Source organism: Helianthus annuus, chromosome 10 (genome assembly GCF_002127325.2).
Source record: "Helianthus annuus cultivar XRQ/B chromosome 10, HanXRQr2.0-SUNRISE, whole genome shotgun sequence".
In the NCBI taxonomy this organism is placed as follows: Eukaryota; Viridiplantae; Streptophyta; class Magnoliopsida; order Asterales; family Asteraceae; genus Helianthus; species Helianthus annuus.
In genome coordinates this window covers 5330262-5356820 of record NC_035442.2, presented here as the reverse complement: position 1 = coordinate 5356820, position 26559 = coordinate 5330262, and the positions used below count along the sequence as shown (strand labels likewise).

General features: G+C 34.2%; 1 protein-coding gene and 4 non-coding genes across 8 annotated transcripts; all 5 read right to left on the bottom strand.

Annotated features, from left to right (window-relative positions):
- Positions 1–34: 34 nt before the first annotated feature.
- Positions 35–26559, bottom strand: LOC110883867 (anther-specific proline-rich protein APG). Of its 4 annotated transcripts, none has more exons than XR_004870493.1 (7): positions 26453–26559; positions 26333–26377; positions 4738–4878; positions 4601–4634; positions 4122–4204; positions 3734–3793; positions 35–3387 (listed from the first exon to the last, which is right to left on the bottom strand). XR_004870493.1 is itself a non-coding variant. In XM_035979066.1 (6 exons), the coding sequence occupies exons 1-4, from the start codon at positions 5543–5545 to the stop codon at positions 4168–4170; spliced, it is 501 nt and encodes a 166-aa protein (XP_035834959.1). In that variant the 5' UTR covers positions 5546–5820; the 3' UTR covers positions 3085–3387; positions 3734–3793; positions 4122–4167. The 4 variants fall into 4 exon arrangements, 1 of the variants encoding a protein (XP_035834959.1); XR_004870494.1 differs by having other exon boundaries at positions 26333–26374; positions 26453–26556; XR_002560754.2 differs by lacking the exons at positions 26333–26377; positions 26453–26559 and adding an exon at positions 5257–5820 and having other exon boundaries at positions 3723–3793.
- LOC118483633 lies at positions 868–991 on the bottom strand. The gene has a single exon (XR_004870920.1). It is a non-coding gene; the product is annotated as a small nucleolar RNA snoR80 (small nucleolar RNA).
- Positions 1102–1214, bottom strand: LOC118483627. The gene has a single exon (XR_004870914.1). It is a non-coding gene; the product is annotated as a small nucleolar RNA Z152/R70/R12 (small nucleolar RNA).
- Positions 1266–1354, bottom strand: LOC118483623. The gene has a single exon (XR_004870910.1). It is a non-coding gene; the product is annotated as a small nucleolar RNA R11/Z151 (small nucleolar RNA).
- Positions 1419–1522, bottom strand: LOC118483622. Its single transcript, XR_004870909.1, has one exon. It is a non-coding gene; the product is annotated as a small nucleolar RNA Z157/R69/R10 (small nucleolar RNA).

The window sequence follows — 26559 nt, the reverse complement described above, 5'->3', positions numbered from 1 at the left end:
TAAAAACTTACCAGCTGATAAAGTCATATATGAATTCCATACAAACCTTGCAAGTGTTTATCAGATTGTTTTAGCAACATACATAAAAACACAAAAAACACAACAAATTCGGCATGCTATCTTCAACTACATTGATTTCTTCATCTTTACCCTGGCCTATAATTAGCATAGGGTGGCAAGTAACACAGAGGTCCAATACAACCTAAGGGGATACGGAGTGGCATGTGGCAATCAACAGCAAACGTGTTTGCCGAGCGGCAAACACCACGGCCGGCAAACTTGGGACGCGGCAAAGGAGCAAAATCGGTGATGGATTACCGATTCGAGAAGAGGGAGAAGGAGAGAGAGGGAGGGTATTGTGGGTGGGGTCCATTCCTATCTCAACCAATCACACATTTTTCCTTTTTTTAAAAAAAAATAGTTTACCACTTCACCAAGTGTTTAAACCATTGCCAACATTTTTCACCAAAATTTAAACACTTTTGCCTAATTGACATGGCGTGCTCTCATTGGTCGGTTTTTTGGTTTGCCACTTTAAAGTGTTTAACCACTCCTTATACCCTAAAAGGCTTAAATCTTTACACTTTTCTAAACAAATCTGTTACTAAAACCACAGTTGCTCAACATTTTAATATCTTCAACAATGTCGTCAACCGGTTACAAGCAGTTAAAATACCAAAGCACAACCATAACCACTAACTTTTACATAGGTTAAAACTTATTTCACTGATGTATTTTAATCTAGCTTCGCTTAAGACTATTAGTGTTGACATCCAATTGGCATAGTGGCATTAACATTTTTTAGGATCTTTAACATATTTAGAGCAATAGCTAGTTACAATTGATTTCATATTGAATGAAAATTAAAAATGTATGAGGTGTTTCCAGGATGCAATGGTATTGAGGACCCATTGATCAGGATGGCCACAAATATTAATATGGCGTCCGAGCCATTACACCGTGAGGAACCAACTTATCCTCCAGAATTGGTAAATGGACGCCGCATATCTCTTCAATAATATATACATATATATGTGTAAAACAAATTAGACAAAAACATGTAAATTTGAATAAAAGTTGGAATGAAAATAAATAAAAAAAAAAGCTCAGTGGAAGGAGAAGTCGTTTAAATTGAGGATCACGGCAAAACGGTTTTAATCGTCTTGTCCACTTCCCTTAACACATCCTCATGTGTTTTGCCTCATCACTGCTATTATTATTTACATTCCATCTCATACAAAAAAATAAATAAAAAAGAGATTGAAGAGCTTCAGTGTGTGTAACAATCAGATCATTGATTAAAAGTAATCTCACTGAAATCCGCTAAGATAATTGTATTTCTCATCATTAGCTCTTAACCTAATTTTATAAAAAGAATATTAAAAAATCAGTGGAAAGCTTATGAATAAGATGAAAGGTACAGTGCTCAGACAGCCAAGGGTTTGTCGTCAAAATAAAATGGGAAGAAGAGCCCAATATCAGAAACTCTAGTCCACAATATATGCTTCATCACTGCACTAATAATAATTTCGAAAGGAAATGAATACAGAAGAGGAAAATGAAGAAGTGATTACCAATTGGATGAAGAAATGAAATCAGAGAAGATAGAAAGAAGAGTGCTGAATGATGATGCAATGGCGGTGTGGTGGATATATAGGGTTGGATGTGCAAAAGGAGTGTGATTAGGGTTAGGGTTTTAGTAGACCGGTTGGGTTTATGGGCTTGTGTAACGTATGGGTTTTATGGGCCTGGGGCCTAAAGGTTCATTTAAGGGAAATTTTCTAAAGAGTATTTCATTTTAGTTTAAATAATTTTCTTTTCTATGACTTCCTGAGTTTTCTTTCTTTTCACCATTTTGATCCTATTACTTAACTTCCGGAAAAATTCTACTAGTTCTAAATCCCACTACTTAATTGATTGAATTAATATTTTAACTTATAATGACGTATTTTTTTATTATTTTGTCTTGTCACTTTATTTCCACAATATTAGATTTTTATTTGTGAATTTAATATTTTGGACTAAATTATAGATATTGGAAGTTAAAAGGATTTTTAGAATTAGTATACTATCATATTAAAATGTAGACATAAGCATTTTAATGGTTAACATTTTTAATATGTCACATTAGTTATTTAGTTACAAATATTAATTTAGTAGTTAGGTTAGTATTATTTTATATATAGTTTAGGTTAGACAAAAACCCTAAGTTATAGAGTTTATTAATTTGGTTGTTATTTATTTCTTTAGGGTGATTATTGTCTTTTAGAGTTTTCCCTCAATACTCGTGTAGTTTACGAATGGATCAAAAGAACGCAAAACTGTGAGTAGATCTATTTTCTCCCTTTTTGTTATTAAATTATTTTGGGGTGTATCATGTGTCAAATGTTAGTTTTGCTTCTTATCATCAACATGCAAATCAAAGTGGTGTTATGTGTTACGTTTACTTGTGTCCATTGTGTCATGTACATGTATCTACTTGTTACTCGCTTTGTGTCATATTGTTTCATGTGGATCCACTGGCTGACTGGTTCCCCACGACCATGGGTTGAACTAGGTATCGCGACTATTACTTAGATTCGCTCTTCGGGGCTTGAATCTCATATTGTTTCATAAGATCATGTTTCATTATCGTATTTGGTTCTGGTGATTATTGGTTTTGTTGGATGGATATGGATGTTTTATATTTACTTGAAATTGCATGTTAATTTATTTTAAAAATTAATAAAGTAAAATATTTTATTAAAAAAAAAACTTAGATCTATTCACAAACTTTATATTGACCTAAAAACATTTTTACGCATGATACAGGTACACAAGTTTGAGATGAGTTAAAGATGAAGACACTTAGGATGTGCCTAAGTTAATAAATTTGATAGTTTTTGTTATGTTTATTACATTGGTATTGTATGAACTATTTGATATTTTTCTATTATGCATGACATTTATTCTGGTTATGCTTTAAATATGTAAATTTATAATAGTTATCATGAGCTATGAATAATCATCTCGTTCCGATCAATAATCCACTGCGGATCGAGGTGTGACAACTAACTTACTATAATATATAAGGAAACAACAAAATAACAGGATAAAATAGTGTGAATTTAATGTGTAATTGTAAGCACATCAAGTAATTTGATGTGTAATTACTACAAACAATATCGATGGTGGAGCAAATGGCACATTGGTTTGGTCTAATTTGTCCGCACCAGATACAAGAATATAAGGAATGTTATGTCTCAGATATCACCAATACGTTTTGGGTTTAATGATAGTAGATGAGAGAAAAAGCCTATAGTTAATAATGTTTATGTGAAAGTAATATAAGAACAAGTGACCTTCTAGGAGTCTCCACTAGGCACCATCAAACAAATCCATGAGCTCCTTGTTTGGCAAAGTAGATAATATTGTCAGTAAGAGGAAATCCGGATACTACACAAATTCCTTGGGTCATGGAACTCTACCTTTCAACCTTTATTTATAAAACTAGGGCCATTGCCCGACGTGCGTTGCGCGATTTACATTGTGGTTAGCATATATGATTATAAAGCATTAAAACGTTTTTTTTTTCTTTTGGATTTCTTGCGTCACACGTGTAAATATCTATTTATTTATTTATTCTCTACATATGCATGCTTGTCATACCTTGTAACTTTAAAAAGAAAATAGCTAGTGAGAAAATAACATCAACATTCTACTGTAGATGAAATGATTATTACCTCATTATTACCTCATTATCAGGCCAGACAAAGCCAGAAAACTGCAAGATATTACTCTTGACCTGCAAAGCCTGCAATTTCAATCCAAGCTTAATGTTAGGTATCAACAAGTTTAGGCTAGTGTAAGCCCACAAAGTGCACAAGAACATCAAAGAAAACGGGAGCCAATATATAGATAGAACTATATAAACTGCTGCCGAAGTCCATACTTACAGAAGTTTATTAATGTATATGATTACTAACTACAATTTATGTGCATGATTCGCACCACCAATGTAGGGTTTGTACTTCGTTATAGTAAACTTTAGACATCGACAAAATATACATCAAAGAGGATCAATAGATACCACATAAAAGACCATATAGATTCATAGCATCCATGAGCTGAAGTTTGATTACCTTTCCTCTCCTCCCAAATAAGATAGTATGGAGCAGTTTGAGAGTGTCATCGTTCGCCTTCCTCTTTGATAACTTGTATGCAACTGAAATGTAAGACATAATTTAGTACACATTTAAATATACGTTTTGTTCACATTGTTGTCAATTTTCTTACTTTCTACTCTATCAGTCCCCAAAGATGCAATGTTAGACTCAGAGCATGGTTCAATTAAAAATGTTGGATACTGATCGAATGTCTAGAAATGTGCTTAATTGAGTACAGAATACACAAAACATGTGGAACACAATCAAATTTACAAATTCGAAGTAATGATTCCTGTAGAGCAAAAGTTACAGTATGCTGAAAACGCATCTGGCAGGTATCTTTTACAATTTATATTACTTTAAAACCGAAAGATTCTTTGACAGCAAATCAAGGGGTGTTTAATGCAAGAAGGAAATGGAAAAATAAATATGAGAAAGTGAACATAAAACCTTACCATTGGGAATATCTTTCAGTGCTGTACCACAACCCTGCAAGTTGCCATTATAACAACAAATATAGGAAATTTAGTTGAGTTATTTAAAGACAAACAGCAAGAACAGTCTTAAAATTCTAAATGAAAAAAAAAACAACCTTTAATATATGGAATTCCTTGGTAATTGGTATTGTCTCTCTTAATGACAGCAACCAGTCGTTCTACAGACTTCCGTTGCCGTACAGGCCGTTCAATTGTAGGAGCAGCAGGAGTTGTTGATTCTTTTTCTTTTTTCTCCGCTGATCAAATAATTAGCTTATAAGATACAAGGAACAGTGTAACACCAATAATATACCCACCCAATAAGAAAATAGACATCCAAAGAGTTTCTAGAGGAGCATGATATTTTCAACTTTAACACATAGGACACTCGTCATTTCTAAGTGTAAAATTTGGGTTGGGCATTTGATCGAACATCTTTCGTACCACATGTCCCCACAAACTTAAAGAATGGCCTCGTATTTTTTGTATGGTGGTCCAAACCTTGGGGCCCCTAATTCACCATCATTTACCCAATCCCCTCTCCCTCTCTCACTTTCTTGAATTCAGAGAATCACAAAATATCATCTGGAATGATTTGGTCTATACAAGATCTATTTTCTACTTCGCTGACTTACCTGATATCGGAGACCGGCGACGAAGATGAGAGCGAACGATGGTGCGTGGTGGTTCCGGTGTGGTTGGAGAAGACAGCTGAGGGCGTGGTGGTGAGAACCAGCGACGGGGAAGTGGTGATGGAGATGGAGGTTGGTTGGAGGCGGATGTGTGCGACGGAGTGGGTGGCGGGGTGCGACGGCGTTTGGGGTTGAGGACGATGATGGAGGGCGGTGGTCGATGTGGTGATGGAGATGGAGATGGAGATGGAGATGGCTCCGTCCCCAACGCTGCGGCATACCACCATATCATCACCACCGTCCTAACAGCTGGTTGGCCAGCAGGAGACGACGGTCGGTGCCTCCATCACCGTCGCTCCGCTCTCCCCTCTGTAATCTGTCGCTCTTACTCCTCTCTGTAGAACCCTAACCTGTGTGTGCTTTACAGATGTGATGGTGGAGCGGTGATGGTAGGTTTGGTGTTAGGGTTTTGAAATGAAGTGGGTTGTAGAGATGAGAAAGTGATGATGACCGTGTTTTTGGTGTTTATATATTTAGAAAAGACAATAAAATACCCTCATATACTATTCACAAGGTCTGGTTTTTAATATATAGGATAATGTGTCATAGTTTTATTTAATGATATTGGTGTAGCTATTGCTCAACACTTAGTGAATTTGGAATAGGTTCTTGTTCTTTTTTTTCTTTTTACAAAACTTACTCTTTATAGCTATGAAATCTAAGGGTTCAATTGTAGATTCTCAATTGAGGGGTGTTTGGGTTTGTTTAGTACTACAATTATTCAAAGATCTTGAAGTTTTTTCTAAGCCCTTAAAAGACTCTTTTTAATTGAAACCAAAAGGCGCTCAAAGACAAAAGATATATTAAGGGGTTGTTGGTTTACCTCTTAATGAGGCTTTTAATGGTTCATATCTCTTACTGGTTCAGCACTTAATGGTTCAGACTGTTTTTTTTTTCACGAGCAGATGTCTGAATGGTTCAGACATTTGTCTCTGAATGGTTAAGATTTAGGGGCTGTTTGGCAACTTCTGAATGGTTAAGTGCTGAATTAGTAAGAGGTATGAACCATTAAGTGCTGAACCAGTAAGGGGTCTGAACCATTAAGAGCTAGTATAATGCTTAACCGTTCAGAGACAAATGTCTGACCAATTCAGATTAAAGGTCTTAACCATTCAGACTCAGTATAAAACTTAACCATTCAGAGGCAAATGTCTGAACCATTCAGACATCTGCTCGCGAAACAAACAGTCTGAACCATTAAGTGCTGAATCAGTAAGATGTCTGAACCATTAAGATTCTCATTAGGAAAATTGGTTTTTAATAAACCAACTTTTGTCTCGTTGGTAAATAATAATCTTACATACGTAATTGGTATACAATAATCCTACCTATCAACATGTTGGTGCTCAATGAACTTCCGTTAATTTTTTTAACTGAAGTTAGTTTTTAAGTTTTATTTATTACACAAACAGTCCCTGTAGTTGTAATTTACTGGTTTTAACTATTTTAAAACTAGTAAATTACAGTCCCTTGAGGTTTTTTTGTTTTATAAAATAGTTAAAACTAGTAAATTACAACTACAGGGACTTTTTGTGTAATAAATAAAACTTAAAAATTAACTTCAGTTAAAAAAAATTAACGGAAATTCATTGAGTACCAACATGTTGATAGGTAAGATTATTGTATACCAATTACGTAGGTAAGATTATTATTTACCAACGGGACAAAGGTTGGTTTATTAAAAACCAATTTTCCGTCTCATTAAAAGGTAAACAAACAACCCCTTATACAGAGTCTGAATGGTTAAAACCTCTAATCTCAATTGGTCAGACATTTGCCTCTAAACGGTTAAGCATTATATAGGCTCTTAATGGTTCAGACACTCTTACTGGTTCAACACTTAATGGTTCAGACCTCTTACTGATTCAGCACTTAACCATTCAGATATTGCCAAACAGCCCCTAAGTTATTTATGTTAGATAACAGACACCAATAGTTGATCATTACTAATATAGTTACTAATAAAAGAATATTAGAAGAGCCTTTATTGGAGCAAAAGTTATCGTTCGGCAGAAGTTCATTTGTGTTTGTTCAACGAACAATAATAAGAAATTTTGTTCATTTAGTAAAACAAACGAATATGAACTGAGGCTACGTTCGTTCATATATGTTCGTAAACTTTCAGTAAAGTGTTCGTTTTTGTTCCTTTGTGTTCAGTAGTTCATTAGGATTTTTAACTTTTATTTATTTATTTTAATACTTCAAATTCCCACTAATAAATTATATAACAAATTTAGTGTATTGCATACTAGATTAGAACCCCGTGTGTTACACGGGTTGAATAAACGAAACGTTAAAAAATACACATTTTTATTAGTATCGCATTTTTTAATTAACTTCTTTTTACTAACAAATAGAGTACAAAAAGACGAAATAAGAGAAACGAAATAAAATCATTTTGGGCTCACATAATTGTGACATGTAACGCATCAAATTATCTATTTATTAGGCACACATGATCGTAAAAATTAAGTAATTAAATTTAGTGTTACTGTCCCAATATTACATAATACTCAATGAGTAAATTAGAATGGGGAAACCATCATTTATTTTGTTGATTAGCATCCACATATATACAGTATTAATTTATATGATAGATTAAGTTCTATTATATAACTAGTGGGGAGCCCGCGCGTTGCAGCGGAATCGATAATACAGACGGGAATATAAAGCAAACCTTAAAACGATATTCAGTTGTGAACAGACCCAACCCGAAAAGACCAAGAGCGAGCCAGTTACCTAACAAGTATAACTAACGGGTCGAGACAGAAATCAAACAAACGGCTTTAAGCCAAGATAGTGACCATGGATAACAGAATAGTTGCATCAGAAGATGTACTCTGGCAAAACCAAAGGAAATCTAGCAATTTCAACCTCAAAGGGGCTTCCTTGTGGATCCGCCAATCTGCAAACAGATTACACACATTTTACAAATTTATCTAATACAAATGCTTAAAAATGATATGATGAGCATAGCACGACACGCCTGCCCGGGATAAACACGTAAGAACCCTCTATCGATGCAGGTGAAGCCGTAGAAGTTATGCAGCATTCGTAAACAAACTCTTTCTCCCCCGATCATAACAAGGGAAACTGTAGATAAAGAGACAAAGAAACAATCTGCAAGTGGCTTCCAGTTGCATAACCCAACTTTATTTTGTTGAAAATTATATCGCAAGATTATTTATTTGCCAACCGAATTGATATACAATAATATGCGCCATTATATGGTATACCTGGCCTATCACAGCTTCACCATTGAAGTCTCCCAGAACATTATCATTAAATTTGATAATCCACTGTCTCCGGTACAGCTGGCACGAATCAAAGGACATACCATGGACAAAACATCCTCCAGGTTCGTTGAGACCCTATTTAGTGACACTCTCCAGTCCAGGAAATTAACCTTAATAGCCTGATGCAGATGATTCCTGAAACTTCGAACAGTGAACATACCTGATGTATCGAAAGCCCACTTCCAGCAATCAACCCCCACACCCACACTTGCAGATTTTCAAGTACACTCCAACAAAAGCCCCTAAAAGGCTAGAACAAAAAATCATTTTTGACTAAATAACACTCGATTAGAAACGCTCTGAGCTGCCACCAAGTGGTTAAATCTGTGAGTTTTTGTCATTTTCAAAAATTCATTGATAAATTAATATTAAATGATGACAAATAATAATTATGAAAATAATAATTCTCCATGGCTGCAGCCCTAAAAACCAAGGCGCAAAGCGCTAGGCGTGAGCTTCACGTAAACGAGGCGTTTGGTACTAAAAATCTCTATATATAATTTTAGAGAATATTTTCTACGTTATTAATCTTTAAACAAAAAAATAAGATAAAAAAACTATAATTCAATTCTAGAAGCTTTATGTTTTTATAGAACCAAAAATAAGCTATATATAGAACTAATAAACCTCAAAGAACCAAAATATTGATAAACTATTATATTTTAAATTAAATTTTTAGAACCTTGAATAAACTAAACTTGTTTTAAATCTCTATTACTTGCAGCAAAGAGTCAATGTTGTAGAGTTGTGCAGTGTGCACTGTACAGTGCAGAAAAATCTGCATAAAAGTGTTTTATGTTTCACATTGACTGTTGGGTGTGGGCGTGGGTTTTGGGCGTTTTGGCCGTTTAAAGCCGGGGGCTCCACCCTGGGTTGGCGTTTTGATCAGCGTTGGCCGCTTGGCGTGGAGATTCTGCCTGGGGGGGGGGGGGGGGGGGGGGTTGACTTGGCAGGCTGTGGTTGGCTGGTTCAATGTAGGTTTGTAGTTTTTTTTTAAAAATTCCACATGGCTGGCCACGCCCAGCTAAGCGACGCTCCACTACACCCCTAGTTTTTTAGTATTAGCTTGTGGATCCCACCCTCGCCATGTGTCGAGCAATGCCCCCAACCCAAGTCCCTCCACACCCAATAGTCTTAGCTTACTCCTTTCTTTGGTCTAAAAAGTAGAAAACTCTCCAAATCTTTTCTGCCAACTTCGTACTTTAAAAAAGTAAGGTTTCTCGTTCTCAACGTAAGGTACTGATCCAAAAACAAAGGATTGAAAGCTGTGAACATCTCATCTCACAATTTCATAGCTTTGCTAATTACATGAAGTGCCATCTCAAAAATGTTGGGCCCGAATCAAACCTGATTTTGACTGAAGTGCCACCTCGCTTTCTTAGCGCCTCAAGCCTGAAGCACGGGTTCATAGCGCTCCTTGTAGAATAGTGCCTCAGTCCAAAAAAGCGTTCTTTAAAACGCCTCTAGCGCCTCACGCCTCAGGCGTGCTTTTTTAAACCATGCCTGGTTGAAATACCACCACTACGAATATGATTTTTCATGATACGCCTGCATGAAAATATATTCTACATTCAAATTCAAATGTATGAACAAAAAAAGAATAAATTATTAATAAATATGAGTTACTATGGTATGCTTTTGCATGATGGCAGAGTGAATGGGCTGGGTAATGATGGCTCAACATGTATTCGGGTTAAAAATGGCCATTCTGAACTGGTCGTTATAGTTGGATTATTGGGTTAGATTGACCTACAAACCAATTGTCAATCTCTTAAAGACTTTTAATAAATAATTAATGTGATCGACAATTTTGCGTCTTTTTTCTAGTTTTAATCTCTTTGGTGCTTATTAAATGGCTGTTTTTGTTAGAAATTTGACTGCGAATATATCTTATGTTAAAACAAAAAGCCATGTATTTTAGAAAAAAGGCCAAGAAATTATATCTTACTTCTTATGATGATTGTTCTTGTGCTTGATTCTTTGACATTTGGATTCTACGTGACTGAATTTGTGTTTGGACTCTAACCAACAGCTGCATCTGCTTCATGGCAGTCACCATTAGTCGCTTCACATTTTTACTTGTTAATACTCTTTGAAGCCTCACAAAGCCTGCACAACCATCATTTTAATGCTGCAACTATATATTAAACCAGTAGGTATCTTCAAAATTTCAGAATCTTTGCACAAACCGTATCGTCTTATTGTAAACGCCTCCTAGTTCATACGAACCGTATCATCTTATTGTAAGAGGTGTGAAATTCGTATTTGGTTCTTTCAAGAAAGGACCAGGGAGCTTGACATGGGTACCTATTCCAAACAAACAAACATCAAAACCCTCCCTCTTCAGCAAAATGTGTTGTTAAAGGCGAAAGGCGCATTGGCCGTGCCTGGAACCTAGGTGCAAGGCGAAGAAAAACCGCACGTCCAAGGCAAGCAAGACGCAATAGTAAAATAAATAAAAAAATGCAAGGTGCTTGGCTAGAAATGCAAGATATATCATTCTCTATATGCCTTTTTTTAAATGTTAGTTTCAACTATTCTAAACAAAATTTACTGTTTGCCAAAAATAAGTTTATACATAAGCTGCATTGAGTACATATAGAGCATAAACATGATAAAAAATTTTACCAAGCACAAATTAAACATAAAATAAAGATAAACAACTGAACAAGCATATGGATTTGCTGTAACTACCAATTGAGAATGTATGTAATTAGAAGCATTCACATGACAATGAGATTCCACAAGTGGTGTATATGAAACTAAGAGTAACTATGCTCACCTCTAGTTCTCCAATATCCTGATCAGTAACCTCCCCATCTGGAACTTCTCAAAGAGAAACTCAATCAACATTCCAAACTGCATTATTTATTTACACATGCTTCTTAATTAGTTCCCAAGATTTATAATAATAAAAAAAATTCACTAAAGAAGCATGTACCTGAGTGCCCCAATCCCCAACATGGTTTCTGCGAAGCACATCAACTTTAGAATACTCAAGCATACGGGCTATCGTGTCTCCAATGATAGTTGACCTCAAATGACCTACATGCATTTCCTTTGCAATGTTGGGTGATGAAAAGTCAACTATCGCCCTTTTGACAGAGAGCCTTGGTGCCCATGTGTCAATGCCATCTGTTAGCATATTCTGGATTCTCTGCAGGAAACAAAATTTTAATGTTAAGTAGAAATTTTCAAATATAAATATAATAATAATAATTATTAAATACCTTGGCTATCCATTGTGTTGATAACTTCACGTTTATAAAGCCAGGACCAGCTATGGAGCATGATTCTATCATGTCAGATGTTGGAAGATTCAGCATTATGGCCTAAAAAACACTATATAAGAACCCTAATTCTTCAAATGTGTACTCTATAATACTTCAAAATCAACATAGAATCAACACCGACAGATCAAACCTCCACAAAATCACAGTTCAAAAATATGCCAGCGACACCGCCACCAAGGGTTCCCGAATGAAATCTGGCAACCACGGACAAAAACTACATTGATCAATTTAACAAGGTTTAGATTGTCTTACCAGGTTGCAAGCTTGATCGATTTAAGAGGATGATGGTGCCATTCAACCCTCGGTTAATCCATCACCTGATCTTTAACCACCACCAGATCAGCCCAACGACCAGTCTTTTCGGATGATCGACCACCATCCAAGTATCGGGCGCTGCCATCGGAAATCCGAGCTTCAATCCGCCGTCGTCATCGATGTCGCTGTGGCCGGAGAGCCTTGGGCCTTCTCCCCCCTCTCTGTTTTCTTCTCTTTCTCTCCCTCATCGAATTAATTTCATCTATAATTGTTTCGACCCTTTCATTTGCTATATTCACTCGTGGTTTGATTGTGAGAGTCTGTTAGGTTTCTTTTAAGGGCAGTGAAGGAAAGAAATTTGGGTGTGTGAGTGTGATGGGTCGGTCGAATTACTATTATACCCTTCCAGTGTCTTAAAATTTCATCTTCATTTCAGTTTTACCCTCACAAAACAAGCATTGTTTAGTTGTACATATTGCATAAAATAATAGACGCCATGTAAAATTACATGTGTGTACATCACTTCTCCTTTTTATAATAATATAGATAAATACTTATATACTTATTGATAATGTACTCAACCTAGCTAAAAAAAATCCATAAAGAGATGACCATAAATAAGCCAATATGTGAAATCTATATATACTTAAAAATTTAGTTATATCAACTTTTTTACAACCTTCATTATGAGCCTCTTAAATATATTTGTGTCTTTATAAAGTATTTTCTAAGGATACCTGCAAAAAGTAAGTAATTACAATTTATAGTGCTTATAGTACAACACTTGATTACCTTAATAACGGGGCATAATTGTCCTTCTCCAATTAATAAAGAAAAAAGAAAAAGAAAAAGAATTATTAATTGTGTTTCTCATTCAAGGACCGTAAACCCAACTAATAAAGAACATAAATGATTTTAAATTACATTAAAGCATTTAATTAAATTAGTGAATATTCAATATACAGTGATCCGTCCATTTGAATTCTTACTACAACTAACCAATATCTTTTATTAGTGAATGAATATAAAGTCTTCTGTCTATTTGAATTCTTACTGCAAGTAACCAATATGTTTTAATTAGATAAAGGAACAACTCACCAATATTTAAACCATATTAATTCAGATACTCTGAATAGTCATCATCGCATGAAACCGTTACCATTTATTGAAGAAACTTCAATGGCCATGATTGGATTAGCCAACTAAACATTTCTTAAAGACCTGAAATAAGCCACAAATGCTGGATCACTACTTCATTTCTCCCTCTCGCACTCTCTCTTCCCGCATACCGTACCCGGATTCAACAACACCATTGTCATCGTACGGCGACAATAGGTCTTTTGTTATCATGAATCGAACTTTGAGTGTTTCATACAGTTGTGCACCACCACCCACCAACCGTAACCTAATTCAACAACACGGCCGTCACTTTTTCATACGCGACAGAGGTAAGTCACCAACTTCAGTTCCCTTATTTTCTTTTATAGATGAATCCAACTTTGAGTATTGTGCATTATATGATTTTAAGTTAGGATCATTTCATCTGTTACTTTATATATGATGAGGTATGTAAAAAAGACAATCTCGAAATAGAAAATAAAAAGAAAATCTTAAAGGTAAAATTCATCATCTAAATAATAATAAAGAACAAAAAATATGAACTTTCAGATGAGAAATAATAAAGAACAAAAAATATAAACTTTCAGATGACAAAAAACACAAAACTAAAAATTCATCATAAATACTCCCGTTCAAAAACAAAAACAATAAGCGGATACAATATGGGAACCGATTTAATACCTTGAAACCAAAAATACTATTACAGTATATGATCATAAAAATAGAGTGAATATTATTTAACTTAAAATTATTAGAAACTTAAAGTTATTAAAAACTTTGAACTATTCAAAGTGTAATTGATCAGTATATGATAAATCAAACATATATGTTTTTTAATAAAATTTGATATCATATTTTAGGTAATAAGAATTTCAGGTTGTAACCATGTAAGATTTTAAACGAGCATATTCAAAATTCAGAGAACATGATGACGCTGAATATAAAATGAGTGTAGGTTTAAGATCAATGATTAACCCTTGAACATGCTTCCATAAACTTCACATTTTCAAGAAAACCCATTTTAAAAATCACACTCCCACTCCCTTAAACAATCTCGGCCGAACACCCCCTAATACACTATCACTTTCATTTTTAAATCCAAATCTTGAAGAATCATGTCAACATGAGAAAGTAGTAAGGGCAAAATGGTCAAAATCATTTTTTTGTTATTGTATGACAAGAAGCAACCCCCCCCTGATTTTTGTACGAACATAACCTTTATAATACTCTAATATTTTTCATTTAAAAAATGCATCATAATGTTTAATAATTGCTAAATTTTTAAGTAAAAAGGAATAACATGAGAGAATGCGTCTACGTAAAGGTTATATTATCATATATATCGTCTTGTGAATTATTCATAACCATCTAAGCATCTTAACTATCATGATAGAGGGGCTTCGCTTAGGTTACACCATCTTACTATCATATGAATCATTGATAAACATTTACACAAATAGCACACAGGTTTACATTATTCCTTTTGACTTATCCATGTCATCTAATAACAATAATAATACTGTTAATAATTATAACATAAGAGACAATCATAATAATTGTATATGTCACCTAATTTACTATGTGTTCTTAACCATATTTAAAAAATACTCAATAGTTAATGTTACTTAGTGATATATTGTTATACATGTTCCTTACAGTATGTATGGTTTCTAATTTAACATGATATTAAATTATATTGTAACCATACATCAATTAAAGGACATTGATTCTAGACCCTAACTACATATTTACCTTCATTAATACAGCTTTAATGATGTTTTTAATTCTACTTTATTATATTAATGTGGCTATAATTGTTATGTCCCTTTGTATGCAAACCCCTAACTTCTCGGTTTCACTCTAATAAAAGTAAGTGACTTATCATTTTCCCATAACAATCATCATTTAATTTTGTGTTAATTAATGTTGTCCAAAACGCTCTAAGAACTGCAACTAAACAAAATACATACCAACAGTCAAAAGGCCTTTGCATTCTCCTTTGTCAATAAGTGAATGTGAGATCAACTTAAAACCGTATTCAACACCTTCCCAACCAAAAGCAGGTCTAACAATTGTACAAGATAAAAGTTAATCTTATAAGCATGATTCACAACTTTGTATGGGTCCAGGTTTTCACCAACACCAAACCTGGACAAAACAACAACCGAATTTTCCTGAAGTTGGGAGTCAAAATAAGGTATCAAAGGGCCCTTGATACCAGCCTGAATCTTACAACCCTGAAATGTACGAAAAAAACCCTAATATCAGAATACATTACAAAGTTAAAAACCCTAATATCATAATCCAAACAGCAAACAATAGACGTGAAATATAAAATTGCGGAAATAAAGTGCTAATGTATCCAAACCCTAACTCGTACCACTACACAAAACTATAAATAATACTCATGAAAAAGAAAGTTAAAAAAGTAAATACCTTCTCATCCAGCAAGATCAGATCCATCCGAAACACATGCGTCCATTTTCAGATGATTCGAGCCTTTAGATTCCACATATCTTTCGCAGGATTGAAATCATCGATGAAACTTAGAGAAAGGGACGATCCTCCGCCCTTCAAACATAACTGATTTTGACATCTCCGTCTAGATGGAGCCCTAAAATCTGAAGAAAAAAAGCGCCAAAAGAAGAAGAAGAGAGTGCGTTTGTGTGTGTGAGAGAATGACTTCGAGGGTGATATATGATAAGAAGAGTTGAGAGGAAGTTGGGGAGCTTTTGATGATGGTGTTCAGAAACATTAAATGCAAAAACCACTTCCCCATGCAGTTCAAATTTCCCCCCAATATCAATTATCTCTAAAACACACACATATATTATATCCTTATACAATTACCAACTTAGGATGCGTATAAAGAAATCATCGCAACACTTCATCGTCAGACACCGGTTCATTCAAAATGTATATATACAATTAGGAAGTTGCACCGGTCAATATTATTTTACCACCAACTTTTCCACCGGTCAATATCTATCCCACCGTTTCGGTTGAAATCAAATCATCACACCGTTTCATTCATACCATACAAATTGCCACCCGCACCGTTCAATGAAATATATTATATCCACATTGTATATTTTATTATACTCATCCATATTGTATATTATATATTATATATTATACAAATTGCCAACGTCCAAACAACTATACAATCAGATTCTATTGGTGGTGACTTCAATTTTCATAACCGAACCGACGTTCCATTCGAAATAAAATAATACAACCGTCATACGAAGAGGTGTGTTGATTCATCACACTGGTTCATGACATATACATATATGTATCTGCAAATTACCCTGAATGTTTCGCGTTTTCACCTTTCTGCCATCCATGCTCTATGCTTGCTTTCGTAATTTGATTAGCGTTGATTTTTTTTAAATATTTAGTATGTATTTCTTATTTTCTGTAGAAATGGTGTTTTTTGAATGTGGCGGCACATAAGAAGGAAACTGAAAGAAACGGATACCCGTATGTATTATCATGGCGGCTTTTTGTATTAAATCATCATAGTCAAGGACGTATGCCACCATAATCAAAAGCAACTAAATATCTACTTGATAACGGAAACAACGGTAACTGAAAACGAACCCAACATTTCTCGCTTCTTCATTAACGCCATAGTACCAGTGTTATGGTTGCCTTTAAATAACTTACGACGAACAATAACGGACACCGGCAACAGTGCCAACACCGCTGATTAAACGCCTGTCGTCTCTTGTCGTCTTCAACCATCAAACGCTCCAACCTTTATTGCCTTCTTTTTCATTTTCGACTCCAACCATCTTTCTCTGCTACTTTCTTGCCTTCTTCTTCATTGCCACACAACACAACCTAAACCCGCCACCACAATAGCCCCTCGGGTTCCTCCGCATCCGACTTGACATAACAGGCAGTTGCACAAGATATCGTCACCAAGGGCTGGCCCTGAGGGGGGAGGGGTGGGTGACCGCTTAGGGTCCGCTCTCTCAGTGGGTCTATAGGGGTTATGCGGCGAGTTTGTTTTCTGATGAGGTTGGAACGTCGAATTCTACGAATTTTGGAAAGAATTAGATGATATCGGAAACAGTACACGAGTAGTGGATAGGCGTTTTCATTTCTGGCCGACGAAGTGGCAACATCTCCTCGGGTCCTCCGTTGTCAATAGAGTAAAAGAAGAAGATAAGGGCACTATTTATTTATTGTTATTTTATGTTTCTGTTTTTAAAACTAAAGTTAAAACCAGACTTGAAGGGTAATCGGAAAAGTTAACTTACAATAAAACATACACATCTTTAAAATAGAGAAAAAGAAAAATAAAAAAAATTCATATTTCATATTTTATTATCTGTGGTTAGTTAAACTATTTTATAGTAAATTATGTTTTTAGTTAACTTTCAATGATCGGTGCTTCGTTAAACTATTTTGTAGTAATTATTTTTAATTAACTTTCACTGAAATAAGTCAGTTAAATTTTTAAAGGTTATAGAATTGTATATTATTTATTTAGTTATTTTTTATTTGTTTTAACACTTATATATATATTATTTATTCAATTATTTTTGAGAATAGTATATAAAAAGAGTAATATTTTAGATTATATAACTACTTCTACATTTCTATTACATAAATAATATTTTAAATTAAACCATAATTAGTAAAAAATTTCACCATAAAACTATTGAAATATTCAAATGTATGGATAGCCTGATAGGTTTAAATATGTAAAATTTATTTGACTCGACTAATTGATAATTAAAAAATGATACTGGTTATAATTTTTTACAAGTCTCATGATTCGTTTACAGAGGTGAATTAGGTTATCTTGCATGCTTTATTTTGTATTGTTATCATAATATCGTTGTATCATTGACATTGACTGTTTATTAATGACTTACTGAGTTTATATTGTAGGGCCCATTTTTTATTCTCGCTCGGGCCCCTATAGTTTCTTGGCATTCTCAGGGATGGTCATGTCGTCACCTTTGCCCGTTTACACTTCTCCATTGAAAACTCAAGCCGGTGATTTGGACTTTGTAGGCTGATGGCCTGAAACCCGTTAGTATTTGAGGAGAAATACTACTGGATCTAAAAGGCGCTTATGATATCTAAGCTATGTTAATTAAAACTACTATTATTATAACTTAAACGTTACAGGTCTTTAATGTTTGGTTTGTATATGAATACCTTGCTGCAATGCCCGTGTTTAGCATAAACTTAAGAAATTTTGCATCGTATATAGTGATACTAAAGACACGCATAATTCAAATCCCGCAGCAACGCGTGGGTTGACGCCAACTCGTTATATTATATTATATATATATATATATATATATATATATATATATATATGAAGGGGCTGTTTGTTTACATCTGAATGGCTCCATTAAGAGGCTAGCCTCTGAATCAGTTAGAGGCTAGGGTGTTTGGTTCACAAAAACTTCACCTCTTAATGGAACCATCCAATGATTCAGCTATTTTTCACATGGGTGTTGCTAAATGCACCCCCATTTCTCTTATTTTTACTGATTGTACCACCCCCTTGGAGTTTTCAAATAAATACAATCAAACCTTTTATTTTGTATTTTTTTTAAATTGCATCTACTTTAAGATTTTAAATAATTCAAACGGATAATTAAATCATATAACTCATACTTATAAAAAACTCTATACAAATTGAATCTGTATTTCTCTTTTCTAAATAATAACGAAGTAGCCATACTGGATTCTAGACAAGAGACAATGCCACCATTAAGGTTTCGTTTCCGTTTCTTTTAAAACCTATGTTTTCCTTTTCTAACTTTCATCGTTGTTAAAAACCTTTGAATCAGCACCTGTGAATTCTGTAAATTAAAAATCAATTACCAATAAATCATCAACTGAATGGATGTTTAACTTTTTATGATTGACTAGGAAGAAAGCCCGTGCGATGCACGACATGCATAATAGCTATTGTTTGTTCGTGGTAAGACGTCTGACACGGCCAAAGCATAACATGTAAGAGAATACGCCTACAAAGGGGCGTGCTTAAACTTTATTAAACCATGGGCCATAAATTGTTTCCTTGGCAAAACTTGCCGGCCAAAAAGAAGTGAAAAAAGATGTCTTCCAAGAAAAAAAAAACATGAAACAGATGAAGGAAAAACGCATAAACTCTCGCACGCCTTCCTATCTTATTGGATAACAAATAGACCAAACTTTAACTAACGCATGCCACCGTCATCCCCAATCTCATCACCAGCCAACTGACTGCAGTGAAATAACGAAAAGAAAACTATTAAAAATGGTATACTATGTTTACGTATATATGCATCGAAAAGTAGTACGGGTTTTCATTACTAACACTAAGTGCAGATGGTATACCTTTCATGTGGGTCACTGTCAACTGTTTCTTCTGAATCCGAATCTGCATAAGCAGGCCTGGGAAGGAAAAGCACGAAACATTTATGTAGACGGTTATCCAAAATAAATATGCACAATTACATTGTTTATGGAAATCAGTCAATTATAGTTGAAAGTTTTTTTTGTTGCCTTTCCATTTATAACGACACCAAGTTTATTTTTTTCAAAAGCCAACTTCTCCCCTTATATGTCTTTATACATTCGAAGTGATGCGTTACCAAGTTTTTTTATTCCTATTTTTTATCGGTTTTGATTTTTTATCTGTTACCTGATCCGCCCGTTTTGTAGTTATATCAAATGATCTAGTAGAATGAAACATAAAACTTTACAAGATAATATCTTAGGCCATGGGGTTTGGGGCGGGGGTTTGGGCGTGGGTTGGGGGAAAACGCCCAAGTTGGGTTGGGGCGTGGCCCTTGGGGCTTGGCTTTCAAGCCGGGCGTGGGGTGGGGGGACATGCTAGCTGGCTTGCTCTTATTAGCTTGCTCTTTTTGTATTATTTTTTTTAACAATCTGCCACACCCAACCCAAGCCCAACCCACGCCCCGCCATACCCCGAGGACACGTAACCAGGCGGTGCGGGGGCTCCCATTCCACGTGTCAACAAATGGCCCAACCCAAGCCCAACCCAAGCCCCACCATACCCCATGGTCTTATATTAACCTCCTTAACAAGCATGCCGAAAGGAAGAGAGATATAACAAAACCAAACCATATTCTAGAAAGAAGTCAATCGATAAAAAAGGCAAGTCATATACCTGTCTAAACGACTTATGAGGAGTTCTCCAAAATACCTAAAAAATTCAAAAGTAAACACTCAAACATTGGATAACATTGTAAAATAAGAGATTGTGAAATACACATGTTGTACTTTTTGTCATGTTCAAATTCAACATGTAAAGACTTACTGGGCTCTTTTTAATTGAACTACAACAATAATTGACATGCTAACTGTCATTACAATTTACATAACTATATTATTACATAATATTCTAACTGTTTAAATAAAACAATTTGCGAGCAACTATACATTTTTTAAATGAAGTTTGGGTGGCAAACCAGCCCTTTATAAGTGAAGGGTTGGAATCATCACTAAAAAGACCATACATGCTGATATAAATACAAATCTGCACATACAAATTGCAGCAAACTTGGATGACACATTTCATTAAGCACTTGGTAGGCATAAGTAAACCTTTCAGTCTTAAACATTAATGAAGCAATAACCAAAATCAATATAGATGCAAGTGAATGTAAGCAGTTGTAACAATTTACCTCATCATCCAACACCACATGCGTAGAAGGTACCGAGAATGGCGGAAACAACAGAAGCCTAAATCCCTAAACCTTCCATTGCTGGAATCCATAGCCACCGGAATGCCACCCACTGTTGTTCGTAGAACACCATCAACCGCCACTGAGCCCTAACCATACATGTGTCACCGGAACCTAAAACCATCCATCCTACTTGTGCACATCCATTTTAATTCGTTCAAACTCCCTGGTGCTCTACCCGTTTCCGTCGATCGGTTACCTTAGACCACCAAGAACCCATCACAACCCAGATTAAATTGGTAAAGCCCCTTGTGGTGATTGGAATACAACAACCCTATAGAGACAGACGATGAGAAAAGAAACGTGATTTATCAAGTCTTATTTTGTGCGTTTGGATGATGAAGGGTTTCATAGTTATTGACATTGAATTGAATAAATGATGAATTTAGTGTCGCTGGTTATCATAAATGCCTAAATTAATAAGAATTTTCTTTATAAATTTTATTCATTTTAATAGTAATGCAGAAATGCAATTTTGCCCCTTTTAGTTTTTACTATGATAATAAAGTGTTGTACCATAAGCAATATAGCTTGTAATTACTTAACTTTTGCAAGAACCCTTGTGAAATGCTTTATAATATAGTATTGAAAGACACAAATGTATTTAAGAGGCAAGGTTGTAAAAAAGTTGATATAACTAAATTTTTAAGTATATATAGATTTTAAGTCTAGTTTGTTACAATTATAATATTAATTTTATTAATTTGAAGAAAGAATGTATTTAAGAGACTCATGTATTTAAGAGTCTCATTAATGAAGGTTGTAAAATAGTTCATATAACTAAATTTTTAATTATATAGAGTTTACAATAAATTACATGTATTCAACTCGTGTAATATACGTGGTTTTAAAGATATAACTTTTTTATCTGGTATATAAAATTACATTTATTCAACCCGTACAATATGGTTCTTATAGATATAACTTTTTATTATTTAATATATAAAATTATATTTATTCAACCCGTATAATAAATCAGGTTTTTAAAAATATACTTTTTATTATTTAGTATATAAAATTTATTTATTCAACCCCGTGTAGTACACGGGGTTATGACCTAGTTTTATTATAATCATAACTACAAAGGAAAATTTCCTTAAAGTATAGCAATATTAGAAATTATAAAACATCGATGTGATGAAATTAAATCATTAAAAACATACGAAACTAAGACGGTTAAATAAGTGGGTTAAGGTTGGTTAGTTAAACACAATCCAGATCGAATAAGTTATCTTATCAATAGATTTACAATCAAAATAAAATTCTAATATAATATTTAAATCTTTTTAATTTAAATTTAAAATTTATCAATAAATTATTGATGCCCTCATTGAATTACATGTGTCCCAAATCAGGTTTCTTTTATTATATAGTATAGATATAATGATAGAAAATAATTCAAAAAGAAAATTTTAATTGTAACAATAAAATTAAATTAAAATAATAAATAGTAATTACAATAGTAAATACAATATATAATTCATATACCAAAGTATATTTTACAAATTAATGATATTAAACATTATATTGAGAAATATATTACATATTTGGATTAAAATTTGACATTAATACTTTATAATATAGTATTGAAAGACACAAATGTATTTAAGAGGCAAGGTTGTAAAAAAGTTGATATGCACCAGCCTATAAGAATCCTATTAATTTCATTTAATTTACTTAATAATCACAAGTTACATTACTTTAATCATTTGGGTCAAAAACAATTCCAGTTTAATAATCACAAGTTACATTACTTTAATAATTTGTGTCAAAAATAATTCCACAAACCCTAGATCATCTGATAATAACAATAAGAAGAAAGCTCCGGCCGCACACAAATCTCCGGTATTCGACTGCGATTGCTTCGATTATTACACGAACTACTGGTTCCGGTGGGACACGTCTGTTAACCGAGAGCTAATTCATCAAGTAATTGAAGCTATTGAAGAAAACTTTACCAATAGTGAACAGGTTAACTGTCGCGGCCGTAAACCTAACCAGAAGAAAGAGAAGGCGAGTCATCGGAGGTTCGCCGGAAAAGCTTTAAATCCTCCGCCAGAGGTTTCGGTTTCGCCTCCGTATGACATCTCATTAGTTTCGCCTCCGTACGACATCTCATTAGTTGCATCGTTTTGGTTTTGATTTTTCCCAGGAATTGTTTTGTTTCGATCTAAGTTTTTTGAGTTCGTTTCGGTAAGATCTTTTACATTTTTTGTTCCGTTTTCAGTTTTTTTTAGTTTTGTGTAAATTTAGTTTCCTTTCCGGTTAGATTCGCTTTATTTGTTTTTGGTTCAGGTTCGGTTTTCATTTCAGCAACATTATTTGTCTCAGCTTATTTGTTTCGGTAAAATTATTCAGTTTGTATAGGTTCATTTCGGTGTGGTTTGTTTTTTGGTTCGTTTAGGTTTGGTTTCAGTTTCCTTGGTTTTCACTTTTAGTTGGGTTCCATTTTTTATTTAGTCCCCGGTTCGCTTTCTATTGGCTCAAAACTATTTATGCGGATCAAGTTAAAAACATATATTCACATACACACACGCGCGTGGTTAAGGTACGTTGCATAATCTATACATCTTGCTTTAAACAGAAGTAGGTGCAACCCGTAAACGAATTGGAGGTTCAATGTTACATGGTATGCCCCCTACAAACTACATTGTGTATATAGAATATTCATTTTAGATTATGTATCTTTATCGAAATCGAAGAGTAAAGGACAATATATCTCTATCTCTACACATAATATTATGGAGGACGCATGACCCGATTCCAGCCTCCGTAATTTGTTATCTCGACCGTCTCTTTTATAAAATTATAATGTTAAAGAAATATATACTTTTAAATTTAATATTAACTTAACTATATATGCCAAATATTTAATTATGGATAATTATAATATGATTACCCAAATGAGTTTATATATTTTTTATTTTGATCTTAAGTTAATTAATTTAATTGTGTTAAAAGGATACTTGAAGGATTATTTATAAAGGTAACCCAATAACCAAAAACGCATTTAGTGGGATCTTGGTGCTAGATTTTCTATCATACATTTTGGGTTAGACAACAAGATTGCCACTAAATAAATATGGATGTTTTTTATTAGTTAAGACTCAAAAAGAACCTTATGTTCAGTATATATATACATTCATCCTTTTATGGTATTATTATAAATCAAGAAATGACTTCGTGACAGGTTGATTGTTATTACATATGATCATACAGTTTTCATATGCATGTATGAGTTGATTATTATATGAAGGCACAAGCTTATTTTTTAATACCTTAAATCAAGCATCTATTTGGACTTACATTCGTATGTTAAAACCTAACAGTCAGTTTATGAGTTTGACATGCAATAACCAAATCCAAATTCGTATAGTTTGTGACAACCAAGCTGACCCCACACGATTGTTGGTTGTATCCACTTCACATCGGAGGACTATATTGCGGTTAAAAAAAATTAATGTTTTTTTTGAATACCGAAATCTATTTTTAAATACGGAATTCACATTTATAGATATTTATAAATATTTTTTAACAGTTACAAATATTTATAAATATTTTTAATACCGAATTCACATTTTTAATACCGAAAAAAAAGTAATGTTTTTTTTAATACCGAATTCACGTTTATAAATATTTATTGAAAACATAAAATGTAATTTGAATATTGGGTAGATAAACAGTGTACGTAGTTCGTGGTGAACCAAGCATATGTAAACGTTGATCATTTTGGTTAAGGTCAAATCAGGTTTGCATTAGAATGTAATATACACTTAGGATATGTCATTTTGGATAAGCACAATATTGGTTATCATTTTTGAATCAAATGGTTAAAGTTTATAGTTATGCTGGTAATATATGCAGAGTGCTGAATTCACCTGTCGTGTTGAAGTCAAACGCATACGCAATAGCCAAGAGTGGTTCAAGCTGACATGTGGTGGTGGGAATTGCATGAAAGGTGTGGGGCGTGAAGACAACGATATGTGGTGTGATGGGTGCGAAAACCCCGTTGTCTTCCTGAGAGGAAGGTTTGTTTCTAAAAAAGTTTAGTTGTATTAATTTGTAGCCATTCTCATGCAGCCTTATAACTGAAAATAAATTACAAACCTTGCACAGTTTCAGGCTAGAACTCGAGGTGTTTGACTCAACAGCTGAAGCTGTCGTTGTCTGCTTTGATAACACAGCCCAACGCTTGACAAAGACCACTGCTCATAGTATACTCACAGCAGAGTGTGGCCTGTCACGCGTCTACAGCCTTTATTCCACTGACATACAGGATAAGTTCACTCCGGTGATGGTAAGGAACGCTGATGGAAGCATTTCAACACTGCCGAATTATTTCACTGCAGTCAGTTGGCTGGTGATGGGATTGGGGATGACAGTGGCATGCGTTAGCTAAAGTTTGGTCTATGTGTTATCCAATAAGATAGGAAGGCATGCGACAGTTTATGCGTTTTTCCTTTTTCTGTTTCATGTTTTTTTTTCCTTGGAAGACATCTTATTTTCACTTCTTTTTGGCCGGCAAGTTTTGCCAAGTAAACAACTTATGGTCCATGGTTTAATAAAGTTTAAGCACGCCCCTTTGTAGGCGTATTGTCTTACATGTTATGCATCGGCCGTGTCAGACGTCTTACCACGAACAAACAATAGCTATTATGCATGTCGTGCATCGCACGGGCTTTCTCCCTAGTATAAATTTACAATGTAGTCTACATACCTACAAAATTCTATAGAGGTTACAGACCATAAATAATGTGAATAATAAAAATGTCACTTGGAGCAGATACATAACATAATTTCATTAGGGGGAGCTCCTCACATACATTGGCCAGAACCTATCATAAAAATCACAAAACAAATTCACATGCCTTACAGTTTCATAACCTACATCTTTCTTTTGATTGTAATGTAAAACAAAAGTGTGAGAAAGCATAAACATATAGTAAATGGAAGCCAATGTTCAATCCTTTTACTTCTAAGTCACTCATTATAGAAATGGCCTACTAACTAATAAACAGAATCTTGTTAATCCTATTTGACACAATTTAAAAAAACTACAACTTTTCAACACAGTGCTTCCGGTGAACCTAGCATTTGTACACAAAGATAAAAAAAGAAACATCACCTTCAGTTGAGCATCAAAAGAACCTATAACACGAAACTCAAAATCGAACAATCAAACCCAAAATATTAAGTAAAAACCACATAAAACTCCTATCAGATGACAAAAGTAAGGATTTTTAAACTACAGATCATGAATTATCCTCGTACCAATATGAAGAAACTGGCTAAGAGAAATTGATTAAAAGCACTTTGTGAAGCAGACTACCTTCTTCATCAGGTGGCGCTTGAGTACCAAGAGCTTGCATACCTTCTTTAATAAAAGAACGATGAACATGAATAATGCAAAATTGAGTACTGAAAAAGAGAAATCGGATACAAAACTCACCTTTGTTATTCTTCACAAACGATTTTTTGTCAAGGCAAGAAGAGAAACCATTAGGGTTTTTTGTGATGGCGTTGTTTGGAAAAGAAGAGATAACCGGATCTAAAGGT

Coding starts and splice junctions, on each gene's coding strand:
- LOC110883867 (XM_035979066.1), bottom strand. CDS start 5,545: ATGATATGGTGGTATGCCGCAGCGTTGGGGACGGAGCCATCTCCATCT. Junction 4,879..5,256: donor TCGCCGGTCTCCGATATCAG/GTAAGTCAGCGA, acceptor TTATTTGATCAG/CGGAGAAAAAAGAAAAAGAA. Junction 4,635..4,737: donor AGGAATTCCATATATTAAAG/GTTGTTTTTTTT, acceptor GGCAACTTGCAG/GGTTGTGGTACAGCACTGAA.